Source organism: Elephantulus edwardii, unplaced genomic scaffold (assembly GCF_000299155.1).
Source record: "Elephantulus edwardii isolate Elephantulus edwardi_28Jun2011 unplaced genomic scaffold, EleEdw1.0 scaffold00201, whole genome shotgun sequence".
NCBI lineage: Eukaryota > Metazoa > Chordata > Mammalia > Macroscelidea > Macroscelididae > Elephantulus > Elephantulus edwardii.
Window position 1 is genome coordinate 4,109,218 of NW_006399951.1, and position 23,456 is coordinate 4,132,673.

The 23,456-nt window shown below is 39.7% G+C and overlaps 1 protein-coding gene across 2 annotated transcripts in view; it reads right to left on the reverse strand.

Moving 5' to 3' along the window:
- Positions 1-354: 354 nt before the first annotated feature.
- The window catches only part of CYLD (cylindromatosis (turban tumor syndrome)), a 46,503-nt gene continuing 23,401 nt past the window's right edge, over positions 355-23,456 (reverse strand). The window contains exons 6-16 of one of the 2 annotated variants that reach the window (XM_006897106.1): positions 22,283-22,662; positions 19,439-19,604; positions 18,208-18,349; positions 15,578-15,700; positions 11,127-11,218; positions 10,380-10,446; positions 7,914-8,046; positions 4,062-4,170; positions 2,515-2,633; positions 1,854-2,070; positions 355-913 (exon numbers count right to left, since the gene is read on the reverse strand). In XM_006897106.1, coding sequence (XP_006897168.1) covers positions 729-913; positions 1,854-2,070; positions 2,515-2,633; positions 4,062-4,170; positions 7,914-8,046; positions 10,380-10,446; positions 11,127-11,218; positions 15,578-15,700; positions 18,208-18,349; positions 19,439-19,604; positions 22,283-22,662 — 1,733 coding nt within the window. In that variant the 3' untranslated portion in view covers positions 355-728. The remainder of the gene's footprint in view (positions 914-1,853; positions 2,071-2,514; positions 2,634-4,061; positions 4,171-7,913; positions 8,047-10,379; positions 10,447-11,126; positions 11,219-15,577; positions 15,701-18,207; positions 18,350-19,438; positions 19,605-22,282; positions 22,663-23,456) is intronic. The other variant, XM_006897107.1, reaches the window with a different exon arrangement.

Here is a 23,456-nt window from a genome sequence, read left to right on the forward strand (position 1 = left end):
AAAAACCTGTTGTTGGTTGACAGCATGAATGAAGAGGTTCGACTGTAGGTACCTTACTCGTACATTTAAAAAAAAAATAAATAAAAATGGACATTTGTAACAAAAATCACTCATTTATGTCAAAATCAGAACAAACATAAAACACCACCACCACAGGATTTAAATATTTTTTTTCCAACCACTATTGCAGAAACTCAGCAGATGGCACACATGCGGGAATCAGTGCTATATTGGAAAGAGTTAAGAAGTCAATACAACTTTAAAAAGGAAATTAAAGAGTCTTCACCAAACTAAAGGATTTCTTCCTTAAGGCCACCATTAGCTACAGAGGAAAAATGGTTACACATCCTTGTTCATAAAGAAGACATATTTATTTACATTCTCAACGGACTAAGAGAGGTTTTACACTGTCACAATTAAAATTTTATGCTTCAAAAAATATCATTATGATCAATGCACTTAAACGTAAAGCTTCAGGTATTAATAACTTCATTTAGACGTCTTAAAAAACCAACACAAACGTATTTTCTAGAGTGCAAAATGCTTCTTATTAAATAATTCGGTAACACAAAAGCAATTGATTTTTAAATACGGGAATCCTTTTCGGAGGGATTCTCACCACAAAGTTATCCATTGCCGGCAATGGATGGGAACAAAACCGCCAGCTCAAGTAAAATGCAACCTTAAAACTCTAGCCTCAGTTTATTCACCTATCTGGGGGATGCCGTTCACTTATACAGGCTCATCGTTGGACTCTGGTACATGCACATGTACGCATCACAAAGCAGTCTTCGCGCACAGCCTTGGATTCTTCTGGAGTCCAAGGAATGGAGCTCTTCGACGGACATTTTTAAGTATTCTCCTACTTCTGGGCATGGAGTGACTTGGGGAATGTTGAAGCCATTCTGGCCACCTACAAAGAAGAAGACTTCTTGTTAGGGCTGTGAAATTCTAGCCCCCAATTTGCTACCTCGGAACACCCAAAGCAATTTCACAAGCCTATGATTTAGAAAGAAGAGCTGATGCGTTTGAGCTGTGGTGCTGGAGAAGAGTATTGAACATAGCATGGACTGCTAAGAAAACAAACAGGTTTGTCCTAGAGAGGTTGAAGCCGGGCTGCTCCTTGGAGGCAAAGATTGTGAAGCTTCGTCTGACATACTTTGGACAAGTTGCAAAGAGGGACCGGTACTTGGAGAGGGACGTCATGCTTGGGAGGGTGCAGGGACAACACAGGAGAAGAAGACCCTCTATGAGATGGATTGATTCAGTGATTGGGGTAATGGGGGTAGGTGTGTCGGAGATGGTGAGATTGGCACAGGACAGAGCAGGGCTTAGGGCTGTTGTACATAGGGTCGCTATGAGTCACAGACAACTCAACAGCACATAACAACAGCATGATTTAGAAAAGTTTGATAACTCGGGATCCAAGTCCTTATTTTACTTGGGATTTCTAGAAGTTATCTTCTTTTTTAGCTCTTGACCAGGTATAAAAGTGGTAACAGCACATGCTGCTGCTGTTCTGGCTTGTCGAGTCAGAACCAGCTCATAGCTGACCCTCCAGTGGGTTGAGAGAGGCCGTAAATCACACATGTTCTCAGGACACACCAGTCCTTTGAAGATGACAAAATACTGGGAAAAGTGGAGGGTCAAGAGAAAGACAGACCTCCAACATGATGGACTGACAAAATAACTACAATACAATGGAGATTGTGGGGATGGAACAGGATAGCGTGAGCTTTTAATCTGTTATTCATAGGGTAGTTATGCATCTTAATTGACTTGAGAGCACTTAACAACAACAACAAAAGAAAGAAAACCATTGTCACAAAGCAGAAGGAGATTGTCAAAGATACCATCTCGATCAGCCATGCTGTCAAAGAAGAGCCAGGCAGAGTCGTCTTTGCCGTACTTCACAAAAGCAACATAGTGGCTGGTTTCTATGCAAAGCACAGCAAATAATTCCATCTTCTGGCAGGGGATGCAGCCATGTCTCCAGTCCCAGTCAGGTAAATCCTTGGGAAGTGACACTGGGTTGTATTTGTGATTCAACCTCTTAGGATGAAGGTGGACCTAAAATGGAACACGTAGAGAGTGCCGCACATTAGCTCAACTCCATGACACCAATCTGTGCACGTCCCTACCCCTTACTTCATGCATCTTTTATGAGCAGCAGATAAATACAGCACTGAAGCCCAAGAGAGAAACAGAAGAGGAATACACAGTGTCATCTTATGACGACATCTTAAAAGTGATTTTGGAAGCGTTTTCAAACCTAAATTCTGCTTGGAGTACAAATAAAACCTAACTATTCAACAAGAAGGAGGAGGAGGAGTGGCGTCCACTTCCATAATAGCTTGCCTCCGGACACCCTATGAACTTGGAGAGAGGATGAAAGGCACCCAAGCATCAAGGACTCTCCTTCATAGGGTCGCTATGAGTCACCTGTGACTCAACAGCACTTAACAACAACAACAACATTCAACAAGAACAAGCAAATACGTAAAGCGCACTTACCTGGTTGTTGCAGGTTTTGCAGAACTGTTTGATTTTTCCTGATGAGATGTCAGGGTCATCATAGCACTCCTTACATTCGTACATCGCAAGGCCCCCACAGATCCGGCACTGCCTGGGAGCTACAGCGGTGGCGAGGGGAGGGGGATTGAGGTGCCTTTAAAATGTAGTCTTTTGTTTAAAACTCAGAAAGAAGTTATGCTAATGAAAGGGTAAAGTTCATAGGCTCAAACAGTTCATTCTCTCCTGTTCTTAGAAATCTACTGTGGGAGAGCCTTGAATTTAGGATATCCTGAAGGACATCTTTTGCTCACAAATAAAATAGCGTGGGGCTTTTTTCCTCCCTAATTTTATTATGCATCAGAGAGTTGGACAACGACTAGAGAGGACAGAAGGAGAATTGATGCCTTTGAGCTGTGGTGCTGGAGAAGAGTATTGAGGGTACCATGGACTGCTAGAAAAACAAACATATTCATCCTGGAAAGGGTTAAACCAGGCGGCTCCTTGGAGGCAAGGATTCTGAGGCTCCGTCTAACATACTTTGGACATGTTATAAGGAGGGACAGTCCTTGGAGAGGGACATCATGCTGGGGAGGGTGGAGGGACAGTGCAGGAGGGGAAGACCCTCTATGAGGTGGAGTGATTCAGTGACTGGGGTAATTCGGTTGGGTGTGTTGGAGATAGTGAGATTGGCACAGGACAGAGCAGAGTTTAGGGCTGTTGCACATAGAGTCACTATGAGTCGCAAGCAACTCGACGGCACATAACAACAACAATTTTCAAAGTAAATTATAATTTTTAATAAAAGATTAAAGGACACAAAATAATAAAAAGCATTGGCAATTTTAATTATGAACGAAGTATTAACTGTGCTGCATTCTCTCCAATAATATTCTATCTTCATATTTATATAACTCTCTCTCTCTCTCTCTGTGTTTAAATATTCTGATCCTGCTGTGGAAAGTCTGAACGTATTTTACCTTTTCTCTTACCACTGTATCATGATCATTTTTATACACATTGGTCTTCTGAAACAAAACTTAATGGCAGTAGTTTCAAAGTACAAATACAACTAATTTAGCTCTGGCCATCATTAATATTGAAGTTGTTTCTAATATATTAATCATGTTATAATGAATATGTCCGCACACAGAATATCCATTTTTCATTTCCTCCAAGCAAACTCCCCGGAGTCAAATTTCTACCTGATGCCATCAAGTCACTTTCAACTCTTGGCAAGTCCACATGACAGAGTAGAACTACCTCATGTGCCTTGTAGGCTGCAATCTTTGTACCAACGGATCACCACCTCTCATCTCCTGATTCGGGGCTCGTGGGTTTGAATCACCAATCTCAGTCAGGGGACCAGCACTACACTCTTATGCCCCTGAGGGGGTCCTCGAAGTGAAACGCTGGCTTAGTATTTCAAGGCTCTTCAGCTACCAACTTGCTTCTGGAAGGACTGTATCTAGTCATAATCTTATTCACATGAATGATAATGACCTGAGAGTTTCTAAAAAATAAAAGAAACTAAAATATCTGATACTTACTGTCCTCAAGTAAATCTGTTATGTTTAATTCCAGAGAAGGGAAAATCTTTTTAAACAGTTTAAAGTCTTTTCCAAATCGAGGCATCTGAATAATAAGACAAGATGGTGCCTAAAAAGAAAATATACTTTCAGAAAGAAAGTTGCTTAAAAAAAAAAAAAAGATTTCCCTATGAAATTGAAATAATCACACCGTCAAACCAACGAGTCATTTTCACTGTACTGTTGGGAGACTGTATTTTCAGGGGGGCCCATGACCCAGAAGAAGAGCCCCAGTGGGCCCCACGTGTGCAAGTACTCCTCTATCTCACGGACACACTAATCAGCGAGAGGCAAAGTATTAAAGAAATGTGGGTGTCAGATAATACAGTGACTATCTGCACGGACGTTTTATTTTGGGTCTGTATTTAATCAAGGCATTAGAGAAAATGGTTATGTAAGTATCATCTCAAACTGTCATTACTAAAGAAGTCTATTTCTTGTCTCAACAAATGCATAACTGGCTGTTATAAATGTAACACATTCCTTTAGCAACGAACACAGTAAAAATAAACCATAAGCATGCACTACTAACACGAAGATATTGTTGACGGGGAGTGCAAAGACAGAGTCGGGGGAGGCTCACTGGGGTCCTGGGGGAAAAGCATGATAACAGACATAGTCGGTAGTTAATTGTATGAAGTACAGTGTGTGTGAGGGACTATGAGGGGCACAATGTGCATGGATAAAGCATCGTGTATGAGGGTTAGATGCAAATAAATTTCAAAAAAGTGGACGAGGTTTTAGGGAGCTCTGGTGGCCTAGGGGCAAGAAGCTGCACTGCAATCCCAGATGTACGTGGTTCAAATCCACCACATGCTTTGCTGGAAAAGGAGGGGCAATCTCCTCCTGTACCAGTCAGATCCAATTTGATGGTACACACACAAAAATAATAAAAATAATTTTAAAAAAATTTTTAAAAAGTGGAGGAGGATAGAAAAAATGTATGATATAAATGAACGCTAGATATTATAGATTTGGGAAGTGTGTAGTTTCACCTTTGGCTGGACTTGAGTGAAAGTACTAAAGGGACCATATTCTCTAGAGATAAGATTGTTAGAAGTAGAATCTGGTAGGGGATTGGGGTGTGGTCAAGGGGAAAGACTGAATACCACTCAGCACACTGCCATTTGCCAGTTGAATGTTGACCCACGCTGGCCTTCTGACTGAAGAGATTCTCATCTGAAAGAGGGGCAAACAGGATAGAAGAGAAGGGAAAACAAAAAGGCAGTGGCTGTCTTTTTCAAATTGGAGCAAGCTGTCTGGCGTGAGTCGGGTGAACTTGGCATCCATGAGAGCCCCCTTCCAAGCCCTGAGCGTGGAGTATGCCATGCACTTGATCGCCTTGCTCCACAGGACAGGAAACGGAGGAATACAACAACGGAGAAACAAGGCTGAGCTTGGACCAGGTCCTTCAGGGCGGCACACTGAGCATGCCCAGATGTGAGGACGAGCAGGGAGGGGTTACTCGTTTGAGGAGCAGGGAGTCAGGAGGACCCCTGGCTTGATCACTTGGCCCCGTGTCGGGGCTCGTTCTGGGTGAGGCGGCCCACAGGTCTGGCACACAGGGAGAAGTGAGGGCTCCTGAGCTGGCAGCTGATACCCATCAGCACCTAGCTAGGGATGGCTGGGGGTGAGTTGACCAGAATCCAACCAGATGAAGAGGTGATGCTTGCTGTGAGTCAAGGTCGAAAGCTGCAACCTGACGGCTTGCTCTAGACTGGACTTCGCTTGTGGACGTAGATGCTCAAAGTTTCCAAGTTGAACAGAAGATGCTTCAGGACAAGGGGCATGCTTGTTCCCTCAGAGTTTGACAGGGATGGGCAAATCATCAATTGACTATCAAAAAGGGAATTACTAGGGCCTGAGGCATAAAGTAGCTGGCTTGTATGCTTTCACAAATGTAGTTATTAAGAGGACTGTAAGAGGAAAAGAACCCCACAATATTGTTGTTACGTGCTATCGAGTCTCTTGTGACTCACAGCAACCCTACGCTTAATACCTCTGAACTCGGCTCTATCCTGAGCCAGCCTCACTGTCTCCAACACACCTACCCCCATTATGCCAGTTACTGTGTCAATCCATCTCATCTGAGTCTTTCTCTCCTGCACTATCCCTCCACCTTCTAAGCATGATATCCTTCCTCCAGGACTGGTCCCTTCTGGCCACATGCCCAAAGTATGTGAGCTGGAGCTTCAAAATCCTTACCACCGAGGAGCAGGCTGGTTTCACCCTCTCCAGAATAAACCTGTTTGTTCTCTTGGCAGTTCATGGTATGTTCATTACTCTTCTCTAGAACCACAACTCAAAGGTATCAATTCTTCTGTCATCTTTGGTCAGAGTCCAGTTCTCTGATGCATAGCAAGTAACTGTGAAGACCCTGGCCTGAATCAGGCGTACCTTAGTATCTAGACTGACATCATTGCCCTTCAGCATTTCTGAGAGGTTCCAGACAATAGCCTTTTCCAGAGCAACCTGTCTTTTGATTTTTTGACTGCTGGTGCCAGGAGTGAAACAAGCAAGCTGAAATCGTTAACAACTTCTATCTCTTCTCCATCTATCATGGTGTTGCCAATTCGCCTAGTGGAGAAAATCTTCTTGATGTTGAGCTTCAATCCATACTGAAGACTGCAGTCCTTGACCTTCTGCAGCAATTGCTTTAAGTTCTCCTCAGTTTCAGCAAGCAAGGTTGTGTCATCTGCATAACAGATTGTTGATGAATCTTCCTCCAATCCTGATGACACATTCCTCCTTATAAAGTCCAGCTTCCTGAATGATCTGTTCTGCTTATAGACGGGAAAGATATGGAGACAGGAAGCGTCTCTGACGCTCTCCTTTCCTGATTTTGAACTATGCAGGATTTCCTTGCTCTATGCTGACCACTGCTTCCTGGTCCAAGTATAGGTTTCATATGAGCACAATCAAGTGTTCTGTGATTCCCATCCTTCTCAAGGTTAGCCACAATTTGTTGTGATCCATAGTCAAATGCTTTTGCATAGTCAATGAAACACATTCCTCTGGTACTCTTTACCTGCAGCCAAGATCCATCTGACATTGGTGATAATGTCTCTGGTGCAACAGCCTTTTCTAAACCCAGCCTATATTTCTGGTAGTTCTCTGCTGATGTTCCAGTCTTTTTGGATAAACTTCAGCAGGATTTTGCATGCATGTGATATTAGTGCTATTGTTCGATAATTTCCACAATATACATGAACAAAATACAATGAAAATGGAAGACTGTATAAAACTCGAATGCCTTTACATGGAGAAAAGCTTTTTAAAAAATAATTTCTATTATTCATTAACAAACTTTTATATAAGTGTTTACTATTATTATAGGGGGAAATGAAACATTCTTTTGATATATTTAGGCAAAAATTTCCTTAAAATTTTTTAAAAAATATTGATGAAGTAAAAAGAGATCATAGTAGTTCTCTTAAACAGACACAAATCTAAATAAAGGCATTTTACAATTACAATTATTATTATAAGATGAAATGTGTATGAGTGACTGAATGAAAACCAATTCAAAAAAATAAGTACAAATCTTCCTTTCACTTTAAAAGCTACTTAAGACTTTTCAAGTTATAAACTATCTTGGTATTATTTTTGGCATTAAAAGTTAAATATTAATTCTGCACATTTTCCATAAGAACAGAGTTGAAACACTATACCAGACACATTGGTTGTGGAATGACATCAAGAACAGCATACATTAAGAAAATAACTGTCTAGTGTGAAACACACTGTACACGAATTTACAAGCAAACCAATATAAAACATTTTTTTAGAAAAGTTGAGTCAATTGTCACCAACCTCTGCAAATTTCAAATTGCTGTTGATAAAAGACCATTCTAACAACTGCTGAATTGTAGGAACTCCAACTTTCTCATTTTTTTCCATAAAAATTTGATAGAAGTAACAATCTTGTACTTTTTGACCCGCTGACCTAAAAAAACATGCAGGACAAATGCAATAAATTTTTCTTTAAGTGTGTAATTAAAATGCAAAGTTGCACCACTTATATTCAAGATTATAAAAATGATAAAATTGACAGTACAACATTAGATCAACACCAGTTGAGAAAGACAGTAACTTAGAAGCATGGCAACTTTAAAATAATTTGCGTTTCAATTTTTATGATGTAAGTTCCTTTAAGTCCAGGGAGGAAAACATAATAGGTTACCATCAGTGTAATGGATTTAACTATATATCCTCCAAAAATATGTGTTGTAAGCCCAACTCCTTTAACTGTGGCCCTGCCACTCATCTGTGAGATTGTTGCACTGTGGTGGCCTGTGTGTTGTGATGTTCTGGCAACATTTCTATCATCAAGCCCATACTGTTCAACTTTGATCCTTCCTAGTTTCTAACTTTACATTTAAATGTCCAATAATTATCAATGCATCTTGACCACACATTCAATCAGTTTCTGACTACCAGAAGTTGGTAGTACTTTTCAATTTCTTCATTTTTGCCATTAGCAGTCAGTGGGCAAATCTGAGTAACAGTCTTATTAACTGGTCTTCCTTGAAGATATATGAATGTTATCCTATCATTCAGAGCTGTATTGGAGAATAGATCTTAAAACGTTCTTTTTAACAGAGAATACAGTAACATCATTCTTCATCAAGTTGTCATTCCAACTTCGTAGATCACATTCAAAATGATCCAAAATGGCCAATACCAGTTCATTTCAACTCATAAATGCCTAGAATATCAATCTTTCTGCATTCCTTTTCATTTTTTACTTCTCATTTCCCTACATTCACACTTTGTACATTTTCAAATTCTGGTTAGTAATAATAGCTGCTCTCTCTTCTCATTCTGAACCATTCAACATAGCAAGTGAATGTGCTGAAAGATTTATTCCATCTGCACCACTAAGGTCAGCTCCACTTTAAGGTGGCCTAGTGGACAAGGGAACAAGGGGAAGAGATGCTGAAGTAAAAGAACTGAACAGAAGATTTCAAAGGGCAGCTCAAGAAGACAAAACAAAATGGCATAACGGACTATGCAGAGAGCCAGACCTGGAGAATAAAAAGGGAAGAACTCACTTGGCATTTCTCAAGCTGAGAGAACTGAAAGACAAGTTCAAGCCCTGAGTTGCAATATTTAGAGATGCTATGTGCAAAATTTTGAATGACCCAGAAAGCATCTAGAGAAGATGGGCTAATATCTGAAAAGAGGGGTGATAGTGGACATGGTGTTGCATTTGTTGTTGAAACATGCCAAGTAGTATCCCATTAACTTTAGGCCTTATTTTTTCCTTCCCTGTAGCTTGAGCTTCTTTCCTCATCAGCAGTGGTTCTCAGGCACATGCTACTTCCTGAAATGACTCTGTGTCAGACAATTCTTTTTGATACAGTGACTCTGTGTACGCCTCCTTCCTCTTCTTTTGATACTTCCTGGGTCATTCAAGATTTTGCCCATCAAACATGCAATCAAGTTCATTGATAATAATGGGTGACTGGAATGCAAAAGTCGGGGACAAATAAAAAGGACCAGTAATTAGAAACTGTAGATTTGGCAATAGAAATGAGGCTGGAGATTGTATGACTGAATTCTTCAGTTAATGATTTTATTCATTGTAAATACCTTTAAAAAAAATCCCCAACAACAACAAAAACCAAATAAAAAACAAACTGACGTGCAACCTCTGCCTCTTCCCCTCCGCTCTGCCACCTTCACCTCAGGGAAGTGGTCCATGGCCCTTGTGCCCCCAGGCCTGAATCCTGTGCCCATGACAGAGCGAGCCGCCCCTGGGGGCCCTTCCCAAGCAGCAGCCCGTAGTTCAAATTCACCAGCTGCTCCGTGGGAGAAAATGGGCAATCTACTCCTGTGCTATTAAACTGCCTCTGAAAACCTGCTGGAGGGTCAGTGATTATGGGTTGATTCTGAGTCAACGGTAAACAACAAAGGGTCCGTTAACTTCCGTTACAAAAATATTTATATCAGGTTTCATAAACAATTACTGTCAATGATATTAATTCCTGGGTTAAAATTAAAAGCACAAACTTATATTGTATTCATTCTTCAAGTTAAATGTAGTACTCTGGAGTGAAAAATGATTACTAAAGAATGAATATATATTATACTTACCCCAGTCATATGCGATGGCATCTAACAACATACCCCAGAAAATTAAGTTACTAAACACATAAACTAGTAATCAGTCACAAAGGAAGCAATTTCTACAAAGGAAGCAATTTCTACTAAATAATGGCAATTCCATAAGGACTCTTTATCTTCCCTATGCTTCTAAAAAAAGTTCAAAATTACCTTATTTTTAACAATGGCTCTACCCTTAAAATATGATGAAACAGGATATTCAAGAATTCTTCAGGATCTAGGAAAATATGAAAAATCAAATCAATTACAGATAAAATCTAAAATATAATTTCTATATTTATACTGGCATGTCTATACTGATGTAAATTTTATCATGTTATTTTAATGAACAGTATCTTTTCCAAAAGAAAAATACAAAGGCCATTCAAGGGTTGTAATAAAGTATTCTGTTTCAATTTTATTTCTTTGCATTTGAAGGGTCATAATGATTTACTTGTAGACAAATAATATTTGGGGAGACAAGGAGGATGGAATAAAGCCAGAAGAATGGCCCTAAGCTTTTTCCTGCTTTTTAAATAACTCTCACACTTCAAGAAATTACATGTAATTACAGTGTATTGCGATCAAGTTCAATCTCTGAATAAATTCATCAGCTTTGAACAGACAAAAACACTAACCATAAACAAAACTCAGAATATCATTACTAGAGAGAAGGAAAGAGCTTCTGACTCATGTCATGTCCTAGACCCAGTCAGCTGCTTCTAGTTTTTATTACTCAGTCTAATAATTTACTTTGAGAAAAAGTATTTGCAAAAAGTGAAGGAAACTGCACATCATGTAAAAAGAAAGTTCTAATTTAAAATCAACTCCAAGACCATACACACATATTCCAGTTAATCACGTAGCGTAAGTGTTTAAGTTCTTTTCACTGCGTAGCATATGAGTTAAGACAGTCACCTTTTTCTTCAGAGGTAAATCCAGATGCAGCCTCAACTTTTTCAAGTATTTTCCTCAGTTTCATAATTTTTGTGGCACACACATATCCGTATCTGTTAGTAAAAAAACACTCATTAAGGGAGCTCTGGTGGCCTAGTGGCAAGATGCTGCACTGCAATCCCAGAGATACACGGTTCAAATCCACCAGGTGCTCTGCTGGAGAAGGAGGGGGCAATCTCCTCCTGTACCAGTCAGATCTGATTTGACGGTACACGTAAAAATAATACAATAAAAATAAAATAATATAAACACACTCATTAATTGAAGTTGCAGCTCTTTCTTAGTAGAGTAGCCCACAGAGAGTTGGGCTACGAACCCAACAGCTACACTTCTCTGGTGCTTCCTTGGGAGTAAAACAAGTGGACTCCTCCTAGTGTAATTTATAGCCTCAGCATACCAATGGGGGGGTTGCTCTGAGAAGAACCAATCTGAGGGCAGTGAGGGAGTCAATGAGTGACATTACATTAGCCAGCATATCTTAATCAACACGTATCTGTTATACAGTTCCAGCATCCCATAGGCCTAGATAATTACTTTTAAAAATATAAATCCAGACTTCTTGAAGTTAGAAAAGTTAAAAATCTAGAACGAGAAGTATTCTAGACACTATTATATCTAAAAACAATTGTAATGTTTTACTAGAAGAAAAAATAAGGACAAATTATGACTTGTGTTTAATACTACTTGTCTAAGAAAGTATTTACATTATAAAACAATGTTTTTATACAAACATCAAGTACTCTGTAAAATTCCTGCCAGCCATGTCTTTGTCCTAAGGCATTTGCATAAGCATAGTACCTTAATTTGCTTGGCATTAAAAAATTCTTCTAGTCCCCTTATGAAAATATGGAGAATATGAAAAATATGGTATACAATTATGAGAAAGCATTTTAATAATAAAGGCTAAAATAACCAGTAACGGAACAGGAAATGGAATAGATTAAGTCCAAAATTTGAGATCACAGCAATTACTGCAATTATGTTTTCTTACAATATGTAAACAAGCACATAGGAAGCATTTAATACATTTAACAACAATTTTTGACAAAATTCTAAAATGGCTTCAAAAGAGGCTTCAAAGTCACCAGGGACTTAAGAGCACGTCAGAATTAGCTAAAGTATTCAATTTTTATAATGACCACTCAGTCATCACAACCAACATCTATTGAGTATCTACCCCACAAAAAGTACTCTAACACTGGTTGCTATTGTTGATGGCCGTCAAGCACCACTCACAGTGACCCTCTGGACGAAAGACCTGAATGAAGCCTTTCTGTAACTATCCTCGCTATTCAAAGTTCATAACGTTTCCAGAGGCATGTTGTTTAGGAAGTGGATGCCACTCCTGCTTCCAACTACACTGGTGGTAAAATTAAAAAAAGACAAGAATTCTGCCTTACAACAGAGAAAGCAGAGATTTCAGTAACAGAGGAAACCAGTCCATTGTTACACAGATATGTATTTTGTAGATATAGGACTCTTGTGCACAAAAGGGCATTTGGAAGTTTATGACTGAGGGCGGTTAGCAAAATGTCAGGATTCTTAACTGGCTGAATAACTGCATTCAAAGAATGTTCATTAATTGGCTAGTGATGTTTTAGAAGGAAGGACGTTAACATGCTTCAGAATTCTTGATTTGACTTATCCTGATGTGGCATCAAATACTGAAGAAAGAAACTGTATGCTTAAAAAGTTGTATATGATAACAATAATTGATGGTTGGTGAGCTCTGGTGGCCTAGTGGCAAGAAGCTGCACTGCAATCCCAGAGGTGCATGGTTCAAATCCAAAAGATGCTCTGCTGGAGAAGGAGGGACAATCTCCTCCTGTACCAATCAGATCCGATTTGACGGTACACACACAAAAAACTAACAAAATTTAAAAAATTTTGAAAAAATAATTGATGGAAAAATCAAGATTCATAATTATCTCTAAGATAAGAGAAAAACTACAGTGATTTTGATCATTTCAGAATTTTAGAAAAATTACTGATACAAGCATAAAACTGTGTTCCTTTTTAACTTACTGTCCTGTCAAGCTGTTGTTGGGAGGTTCCATCAAGTCGCCCATGACTCACAGTGGTCCTGTGAACCACAGTTCGGACCTCGCCCTGTCCTGTGTCACCCCACCTTCCTCATCATCTCCGCCACACTCACCCCATTGTGAGTGGAGTGTGTTCTCTTTTCTACGACTCACTGACATTTCCATGACTGACCGCATGGAAAGCAGTTTTGTACTTCTGGATATCGTTGACGGGAAGTTCTCCCTTGTGGAGGTCAGATCTGGACATCCCCACACTGTCCACAAACTTCTTACACATGACATCAATTAATCATCCCCAGTATGGTAACTTTTTCCAAGAGCTGGCCCTTCCTGACAACTCAGCCATTTTATAAAGTAAGAAATTAGGAGTGCTCGTTACATTTCAGGAATTGGGGACTCTGGTAAAAATCTCCGATCAAACTAGTTTTTATTTGTTAAACCAAATAGTATGGCAAAAATTTTAAATGCTTTCTTAAATAGGAATTTTAAATTACATAGTTTGCTCTCTAGATTCTTAAATAAACAAATTTGATTTATGATCTACTGCCCTAATTCCTAATGCACCCCAATTTAAAGAGGTAATGTGATGTTTTTTTCACATAAACTTCTTATCAAAAATAATTTTGAGGCGAGCTCTGATGGATGGCCTAGTGGCAAGAAGCTGCACTACAATCCCAGAGGTGTGCCATTCGAATCCACCAGATGCTCTGCTGGAGAAGAAGGAACAATCTCCTCCTGTACCAGTCAGATCCGATTTGATGGTACACACACACACAAAAACAATAATAAAAAATTGTTGTTGTTGTGTTGTTATGTGCTGTCGAGTCGTTTGCAACTCATAGCGACCCTATGCACAACAGCCCTAAACCCTGCTCTATCCTGCATCAACCGTACTGCCTCTAACTTCGAGATGTAAGCTGTCACTTGCCCTGTACCATTATAAACTACTTCTTATGAACAGAGAAAGACATATTTATCATTCCTAAACTAAGAAATGAAAAGAAAGAAAAATCATCTTTTTAGGGAAAGGAATCTAAATGTACTCTTGTAACTAAGAGATGTTTTCCTAAAGTACATCCAATTATGTCTAATATAGACATAACTATAATATAGACAATTAACTAGTCTATAAATAAAATTTTCTCCTGGTTCTCTTTTTTTTCAGATAAAATTAAGGTTAAGAAGCCAGACTATGCCAATTTGACTAATAAACATGAATAGTGTTAAGGATAACACAGGTATGAACTATTTCAGAAGAATTCCAAATACTATACTACCTTTTCTAAACCTACTGCAGTTTCTAAAATTAGAATATATTGTACCAAACTGCTTACTATTTCATGCCAAACACTATGTACTAAATGTTGGCTAAATTTAAGTAAGTTAATAGGCAAAGGAGGTAGAATGACCAAAAGTTGGGGGCGGGGGCAAGAAAACAAATTGTGGCCCATGAAGGGCAGTGTGTTGCAGTGTGTTTATTGTTAAAAATGACTTTTCTAGGCCACTGCCTTTAACTTTTACTAAACAGCTTGGAGAGATGAAAATAGGGTGTGTTGTCTATCCATGAGGATATTGGCCAGTTTTGTCATCTTGTCGGCTTTAAATTGAGCAGCTTCAGTGGCAGAAATTGGTAATCTAACTACCAGCAAACAATCAGAGACTGCAATGCACGTCCTTCAAGGTCTGAGGGGCTCCTGCCCCAGCCAGAGCTGGACCGACAGGAAAGCAGCAATAGTGGAGAGACCAACGCAAGGCAGGGCTGTCTTGGAGATGGACAAGGACCATAGAAAACTACGTCCTTTAAAATCCCTATTTAAGAGACATTAAGCCAGGGACCTTCACCGAAGCCTGCTGGAAGCCTAGGGGCAATTCCAAAATTGGCAGAATGAAGAGAGCTTTGTAATACTGACCTAAGCTGTGAGAATGATGCTCAAAGGCCCTGCGAACGTGTTCGAGAAGCTGTCCTTACGGAGGAATTGAATCCCACTGCCAATCTGAATCAAAGCCTGTGAATTTACCTAATAAACCCCCATAACCATGAGTATGGTTCCGTAAGGTCTGTGTGGCTATTGCAATGGATTTCATGCCCAGTAAAAGAGTAGGAATAGTTCTGAGAGGAACAACTGGTGTTAGAACTGGTGGAAACAGATGTAGGGATGTGTGGACATGTCTGGCCTCAAGGAAATCAGTTTTGTACTGTGGATACGGTTGACAGGAATTGTTACCCCTTCTGAAGGTCACACTTTGACAGCCCCACACTGTCTGCAAACTTTTTACACAGTTAATCAACTGTGGAAAACTAATGAGTGAAAAGAAAAGCAAGCAGGGCACCAACTAAAATGAGAAAATAACTCTGTATCTTCTACTTACATTCTCAAAGGATTAACAATTTCTGTCCTCAGCAATCCTTGAGTTTCACTGTAATATTCTACGTCATTCTTTTCTTTGGGTCTAAGTAGCACAGTGTCCAGTACAGAACTAAAAGCAAATAAGCTGCAAAAGAAAAAAAAAAAACCAAACCATTCATTCTCAAGTTGAAAACACACTATTTTCTTGAGAAACAGGTGCTTTAAAATAATCATAAGTGAAAAAAGCAAAGTTTAGTGAACAAATAACATTAGCACTTTGCTCTAAGGCCCTTGTTGAGATTCTGATGGTCCAATTTTTACCAACTTCCCAGGTTTAGAAGAATATTAATATCAAGAAGGTAAACTATAGGCTGTAACCAGTAAAGGATAAAATTGAGAGGTCAGCATTTCAAAGCCAATAGCAGCTTTGTGGATTAAGATGGGCAGTCTGCTGCCTAACAAACTTACAGCCTTGGAACACATATGAGTTTCTATTCTAAGCTTCAATTGACTTGACGGCCACGGGTTTGGTATATTAAGAAAGAAAACTTCATTGCAAAAATGGAAAGGAATTCCAAAAAACTGAGTCAAGGTAGAAACAAGTAACTGCCATTTCCCAAGGCAGGCACATACCCAAGTATAATAACCTCTAGGAATTCTCTCCCCATACCCTCTCGCAAGGGTCTAAGTTTAAATGTCAAAATCACCAACATCACTGACTAACATCAGCAACTTGCTGGTAACTAAGAAAATGAAAATTTAAGTAGTACAGATTTTTATCAGGAAATCTAAAGAATATTACCTTAATGCTGTAAGGTTTATTTTTATCAACACATCTAAGACACTGTACATATTTGCCCCACAACAGCCAGCCAGTTTTCTTTTTCGTTCTCCTTTAAACAGTTTAACATAGTAATATCTTCCTTTTTGGACACAGTTGCCTTTACTGGCAGGTTACACAAAACTGAATTGACACCATCCGTAGTTCCATTTTCAAAGTCTACAGATTGTTATATTAAGCTATTATAGTAAATAATAACACTAAGATTTATATATATACACGTGTGTGTGTGTGTGTGTGTGTGTGTGTGTGTGTGTGTGTCTCTGAAAGCAGGATTGTATCATCTGCGTATCGCAGATTGTTGATAGATCTTCTACCAATCTTGACCCCACATTTCTCCTCATAGAGCCCAGCCTCCCGGATAATCTGTTCTGCATACAGATTGAAACGGTATGGAGACAGGACACATCCCTGGTGTACGCCCTTCCCAATTTTGAACCACGCAGTGTTTCTTTGCTCTGTTCTGACGATTGCCTCTTGGTCCAAGTATAGGTTTCGCATTAGCATGATCAAGTGTTCTGGGATTCCCATTCTTCTCAGAGTTAGCCACAGTTTGTTATGATCCACACAGTCAAACGCCTTTGCATAGTCAATGAAACACAGATATACATTCCTCTGGTATTCCCTGCTTTCAGCTAAGATCCAACTAACATTAGGTACAATATCCCTAGTACCACGACCCCTTCTAAACCCAGCCTGGACTTCTGGCAGTTCTCTGCTGATGTGCTGTTCCAGTCGTTTTTGGATAATCTTCAGTAGAATCTTGCTTGCATGAGGATATTGTTCTATAGTTTCCACACTCTGTTGGGTCACCCTTCTTTGGGATGGGAACAAATATAGATCTCTTCCAGTCAGTTGGCCAAGTGGTTGTTCTCCAGATTTCTTGGCAAAACTTGGTGAGCAACTTGGTGCGTCTGATACAGGCCATGGTCTTTGCTATCACTTGTTATGCATCAGAGAGTTGGACAATGACTAAGGAGGATAAAGAATTGATGCCTTTGAGCTGTGGTACTGGAGAAGAGTACTGAGGGTACCATGGACTGCTAGGAAAACAAACAGATTCATCCTGGGAAGGGTCAAACCGGGCTGCTCCTTGGAGGTAAGGATTCTGAGGCTCTGTCTAACATACTTTGGACATGTTGCAAGGAGAGACAGCTCCTTGGAGAGGGACATCATGCTTGGTAGGGTGGAGGGACAGCACAGGAGGGTAAGGCCCCCTATGAGGTGGATTGATTCAGTGACTGGGGTAATCGGGACGGGTGTATCGGAGATGGTGCAAATGGCACAAGACAGAGCAGAGTTTAGGGCTGTTGTACATAGGGTCGCTATGAGTCGCAAGAAACTCGATGGCACATAACAACATATCTCTGAAAACAATTCTTGAATGTAAAGTCATCTTCTGATTGCCTTTATCTTGTAAAACAAATACAGCATACTCTTGGCATTGCCTTATTGTAAGTCTTGCTATTAACGTACACACAAAGACTTCCATACTTCTTTTCTTCACTCACATAATTGCTCAGAAACCGTCAGTATATCTGGTCCACTCACAACATTATCATTCACCTCTTACACATCTTTACATTACCTTTATATTCGTTTTTCAGACATAGACAAATGAAACAACACTCAATATATTCTGCAGAGTATAAAATGACAAATAAATATTCTTTTCTTTTTCTTCTCCAGCCATCCAGTTTCTCAACCAGTGGTACGTCAGTCATTTCTTTTACATATGTATGTACACACACACTCGGTGCCTTATCCCCAAGATACTGCTGTATCTCCTGTTGCATTAATTTGAAACTTACCAGAATAAAGTGGAATCTAAGTAACAAGAATTGTAATGACCTTGAATTCCTTTCTTTTTTCCAATCATTATCTCTAAACCTTCCTTTTCCATTTTTGGTGGAGTATTTTCTTCTACTACTTCACTTAAGTAGCCTCCAAATGCTAAAAAGATAAAAAGGAAAATGAAAGAATCCTATACACACCTTTTGATTTGAAATATATTTCAAAGTCTGATGTAAAGTTTGTTTTGCAACAAAAAAAATAACTTAAAGGTAGGTTCTTGCTGATTCTTAATCAGTCTGAACTGTAAAAAAAGAACACCTTCACTTTTCTTTTCAACGTTGTTTCCTCCACAATTTAAAAAATATTTTATTACATTAAATGCTAAAAAACTGCCATATCTCCCCACATTTTATTATTTGTTCAAAGATGCTCCAAGTTTGAAAATAACTGAAAAATAATTTCCAAGTACTATTTGTACAAGTGTAATTAAAAGTATTTTTAATATATATGGCTTTCTATTTATATATCTTTAACCCTTATAAAGGGAGCTCTTGTGGCCTCGTGGGTAAGGAGTTGTGCTGCCAAGTCAAAGGCAGGCAGTTCAAATCCACCCACCAGCTGTTCCCCAAGAGATGGGTGAGCAATCTCCTCCAATGCGATTTATGGACGGTCAGCCATGACTCGGTTCCAACCCAGCAGCAATGAGGAGGGAACCTTTAAGACGTTTCACCACTATTATCCAAAGCTGGGAAACAGCATCAAGCATGTGCTACCTATTAGAAGTGATATGCCTTCATCAACTGTATTAAAACTAATTCCTGTATTTCTTGATAAAGGGTTTCTTGATAAAGATTTCTTGATAAAGGGTATGCTCATTAATGTACTTAAATCATTCATTAAACTAAAATCAGTGCCCAAAAGGAGGTCATATTTCAATTTCTACCTCCTGACGATTGAAAATGAACACCTGAACAGCTGCTAATAGTAATAACAATCAACAGGAAAAGACAAATAAGTACTATTCGTTTAAAATATTTATGAAGTCCCAAACATGTTTTAAAAATTTTCCTTAGATGGATATTAATGATCAGTGAATCCACAGGAATGTTCTTATACCCCAATAATTTTTACTGATTTAAAAGCTTAGTGGAATATTTCAATGTTATCACTGCCACTTGAATGCAAAATTATATAAGTCACAACTAGAGTCGCTCTAGATTGGTAAAGAATTGAAAGGCAGGGAGATACCTAAAGAGTTGCAGCGCTCAATCTGATTGGAGACCGGCTGTAGTGATGCAAACCTAGAATCAGGCCTACAGCTCTTGAGCTTCACAAACAACGCCTTCTTCAGGGCACAGGTGAAATACCGCGTCCCCTTAAAGGTTCCATCTGTGCAGCCGGCACACTCGTCTTCCTGAAAAAGAAATGCTTCCATATGTGTTATTCTGAATCTCGCAGAGAGAACATAAGAAGAACTAGAAACAAAGATTTGTTCCCAGTTGCTCTTCCTCAGAACTCTTTCTGCATTTCTGTGTCACAGACTCCCTTAAGAAAACAGGGTTACATCTGTCCACAACTAACGATTTAAGAAGTTAACTCTTCAACTCTATCAAGGTATTTCTTTCCACCCTGCACCTACACAACTTCAGAGCCCAGTAGGAGCTCGGGATGTTAGAAGGGGAGGTGTTGGGAGCCCAGGCCTGATGCCAATGAGGTCATGGCCAGTGCCTCGCCCTGGGTGGTCTGTATTTTCATTAAATAATAAGAAGAGTTCTTTTGTGGATAAAAAAAAAAAAGGTATTTCTTTCCAGGTCTAAACCTTCTTTGGTTAACTACTTTTCCTGCACCAAGTACTAAAGCCAGGTGGAAAAGAAAAATAAGAGGAAGCTATTTTAAGAACTCAAAATACTCACTAGCATGGAAGAAAAAATACTCACTAGCATGGAGGAAAACAAATAAATGAAAAAGAATAAGAATATATTTAAATAAAAGCTGAATGTACTCAAATTCTTCTCCTACTTGATTGTGCTTATACAAAACTATACTTGGGCCAGGAGGCAATTGAGAGATCAAAGCAAGGAAACAATGCATGGTTCAAAATCAGAAAAGGAGCAGGTCAGGGATATGTTCTGTCTCCATACCTTTTCAATCTATATGTGAAACAGATCATTCGGGAGGCTGGGCTTTATGAGGAGGAATATGGCATCAGGACTGGAGGAAGTCTCATCAATAATCTGCATTATGCAGATGATACAACCTTGCTTGCCAAAACTGAGGGAGATCTGAGGCATCTGCTGCAGAAGGTCAAGGATGCTGACTTCAATGTGGATTGAAGCTCAACAAGAAGAAAACAAAGATTCTCACCACTGGGCCAATTGGCAGCATCATGACAGATGGAGAAGAGAGACACAGATTGTTAAGTGTTTCGGCTTGCTTGGCTCCACTGTCAACATTCTTGGTATCAGCAGCCAGAAAAATCAAAAGATGAATTGTACTGGGGAAAATCTGCTGCCAGGAACCTATCCAGAGTGCTGAAGAACAGCAATGGCAGTCTAGAGACTAAGGTGTGCTTGATCTAGGCCATGGTCTTTGCAGTTACTTGCTATGCATCAGAGAGCCTGAATTAAGCTGAACTGAGGATGATGGAAGAATTGATGCCTTTGAGTTGTGGTGTTGGAGAAGAGTACTGCTAAAAGAATAAACAGGTCTGTCCCGGAGAGGGTGAAACCAAGCTGCTCATTGGAGGCAAGGATTTTGAAGCTCTATCTGACATAATTGGGGCATGTTTCCAGGAGAAGCCAGTCCTTGGAGAAAGACATCCTGCTTGGATAGGTGGAGGGACAGCACAAGAGAGACAGACTCCGGATGAGATGGACTGACTCAGTGACTGGAGTAAAGTGGGTAGATGTGTCAAGAAACAATTAAATTGGCTCAAGACAGAGCAGGGTTCAGAGCCATTGTACAAAGTGTCGCTGTGAGTCACAAGCAATGCAACAGCTCATAACAATAACATGCCCTCTTAAGAATCAAAGAGAAAACTCTTTCCCTCTACCAAACCTCTGCTGGCTTAGTGGTAAGGAGATGTGCTGCCAACCCAAAGACAGGGAGTTTGAATCTACTAGCTGCTCTGCAGAAGAAAGATGGAAAATCATCTTCCATGTATTAACTACCTCTAAAAATACAATGGAGGGTCAGCAGGGAGTCAGTTCTGACTAGACAGTACCTAACAACAACAATAACAACCAAAGATCTCTAAATATGAAGCTTAATCTTCGGGATTGCAGCACAGCTTCTTGCCTGATTTTTTTTTTTCTTGTATACCGTCAAATCAAACCCAACTAGCACAGGAGGAGATTGTCCCTCCTCCTCCAGCGGAGCATCTGGTGGATTCGAACCACACACCTTCAGGATTGCAGCACAGGTTCTTGACACTAGCCCACCAGTGTTCCTGAAGTTTAATCTTAACACCAATAATACATTAATACTGTTCTGGGGATAGAGACTGAAGGAGGAGGGCAAGAGAAAAACTAACAGAACAGACTGATTTTCTTTACTATATTCTATTACAACAACAAACATAGTAGCATAAAAATCAGTCTCATTTCTTAAACCTAGACCAACACTACGAACAGGAATAAGAGGGCCAGAAGCTTAACGGGAGCCACAGAAAAGTCAGTTAACACAATATTAACTTCTCAAAACTTCTTCTAAGTGGCACAGCACTGATCTGTTGTGGTTGCTGTGGTGCTGAACACTGACACTGATGTGTCAAATGTGAAAATGGTTACCCCTGGTGGACAGTGTATGGTGGAGCTCCCTGATTAAAACGAGCTTGGAAGCAGGAGTGGCATCCACTTCCCAAAGAGCTTGCCTCTGAAAACTCTATGAACATGGAGAAACAATGGAAGTTATACAAGAGTTCATGTCTTTCGTTCATAGGGTCGCTATGAGTCGCCTACGACTCGACAGCACTTAACAACAGTGATAACTTTATTTGATAAATAAAACATTTAGATAAATAACATATAATAACAGAAAGTATGCTTAATACGAGATCGAAAGGAACATATGGTTGTAGTCAAGTGAAATTACCAGCTCTAGTCCAGCCAGCACTTCATTGAGTCCCGGTGGTTGACCAATCCAGCGGATGACTCCATAGAAAGGTGGGTTCTCTTTCACTTCGGCCAGGGAGCCTACTTCCAGACCGTGGGAGTTACCGGAAGACACGGCCAAGGGTGGACTTTCCTGCACAGGTGCACTGTTTAGCTCTCCCATCACAGACTGAACTGACAGAGAAAGCGGATTGTGCCCAATACTCCCGTTAGTATTGGGCATCTTTGTGAGACTAAATGGTAAAGAGTGAAATCTGTTTTCACTGGACAGTGAGTTGATGGAAGGGGGTTGCAGGGGTGGCGATGAATGTCCAAAGTCTGGAGATAGCTCCGAAAGTGATTTTGCAGGGTCTTCAGCAACTATGGGGGGGAAAGAAATTTTAGTTATAAAAATGTACAATCATTTCATGATAATTATGGGAGACTGGTTCCAGGACCTCCCACAGATACCAAAATATACAGATGATCAAGTCCCTTACATAAAATGACAGATATTTGTATATAATCTATGCACATCTTACCACATACTTTAAATCAACTCTGGACTACTTGTAACACATAATACAATGTGAAGGGTTACTATAGCCACTGAATTGATTCTGAGGAGTCTTTTCTCTGTAACATTTTCCATGTATGGCACCCACATGTGCAGTACCCAGGAAATAGTGATAAGTGTTATGATAAATATAACCTAAGAGAAGTGGGAGAAGACAAGCCGAACACATAAGCTTTAAGAGATGAACAGATCACAAAGTAGAGAAACAGAAAGATTGGTTTCCAAGTAGTGGAAAAAATATGTACAAAAAAGAGAAGATATGATATATACCGAGAATACGATGGGACTAGGGACTGAAAGAGGGGATGGAAGAAAAGAGTAAGAAGTTATGTCATAGACTCCACTACGCCAAACTAAGGAACGGGGACAAGAGCTACAATAATAGATAATTAAACAAAAGACAGACATGAACGATGCAGAGGGAAACACAGGTAGTGACTAAGATGGTGAGCTCTGACGCAAAACAGACATGGGCGAAAACACTGGCTCCTCTATTTACTAGACGTGTGACCTGAAGAGATTTAACTTCTACAACAAAGGAGAAAATCAAATCAGCTACTTCATCAAGCTGTTAGGAGGAGAAAATACAGTCATGCAT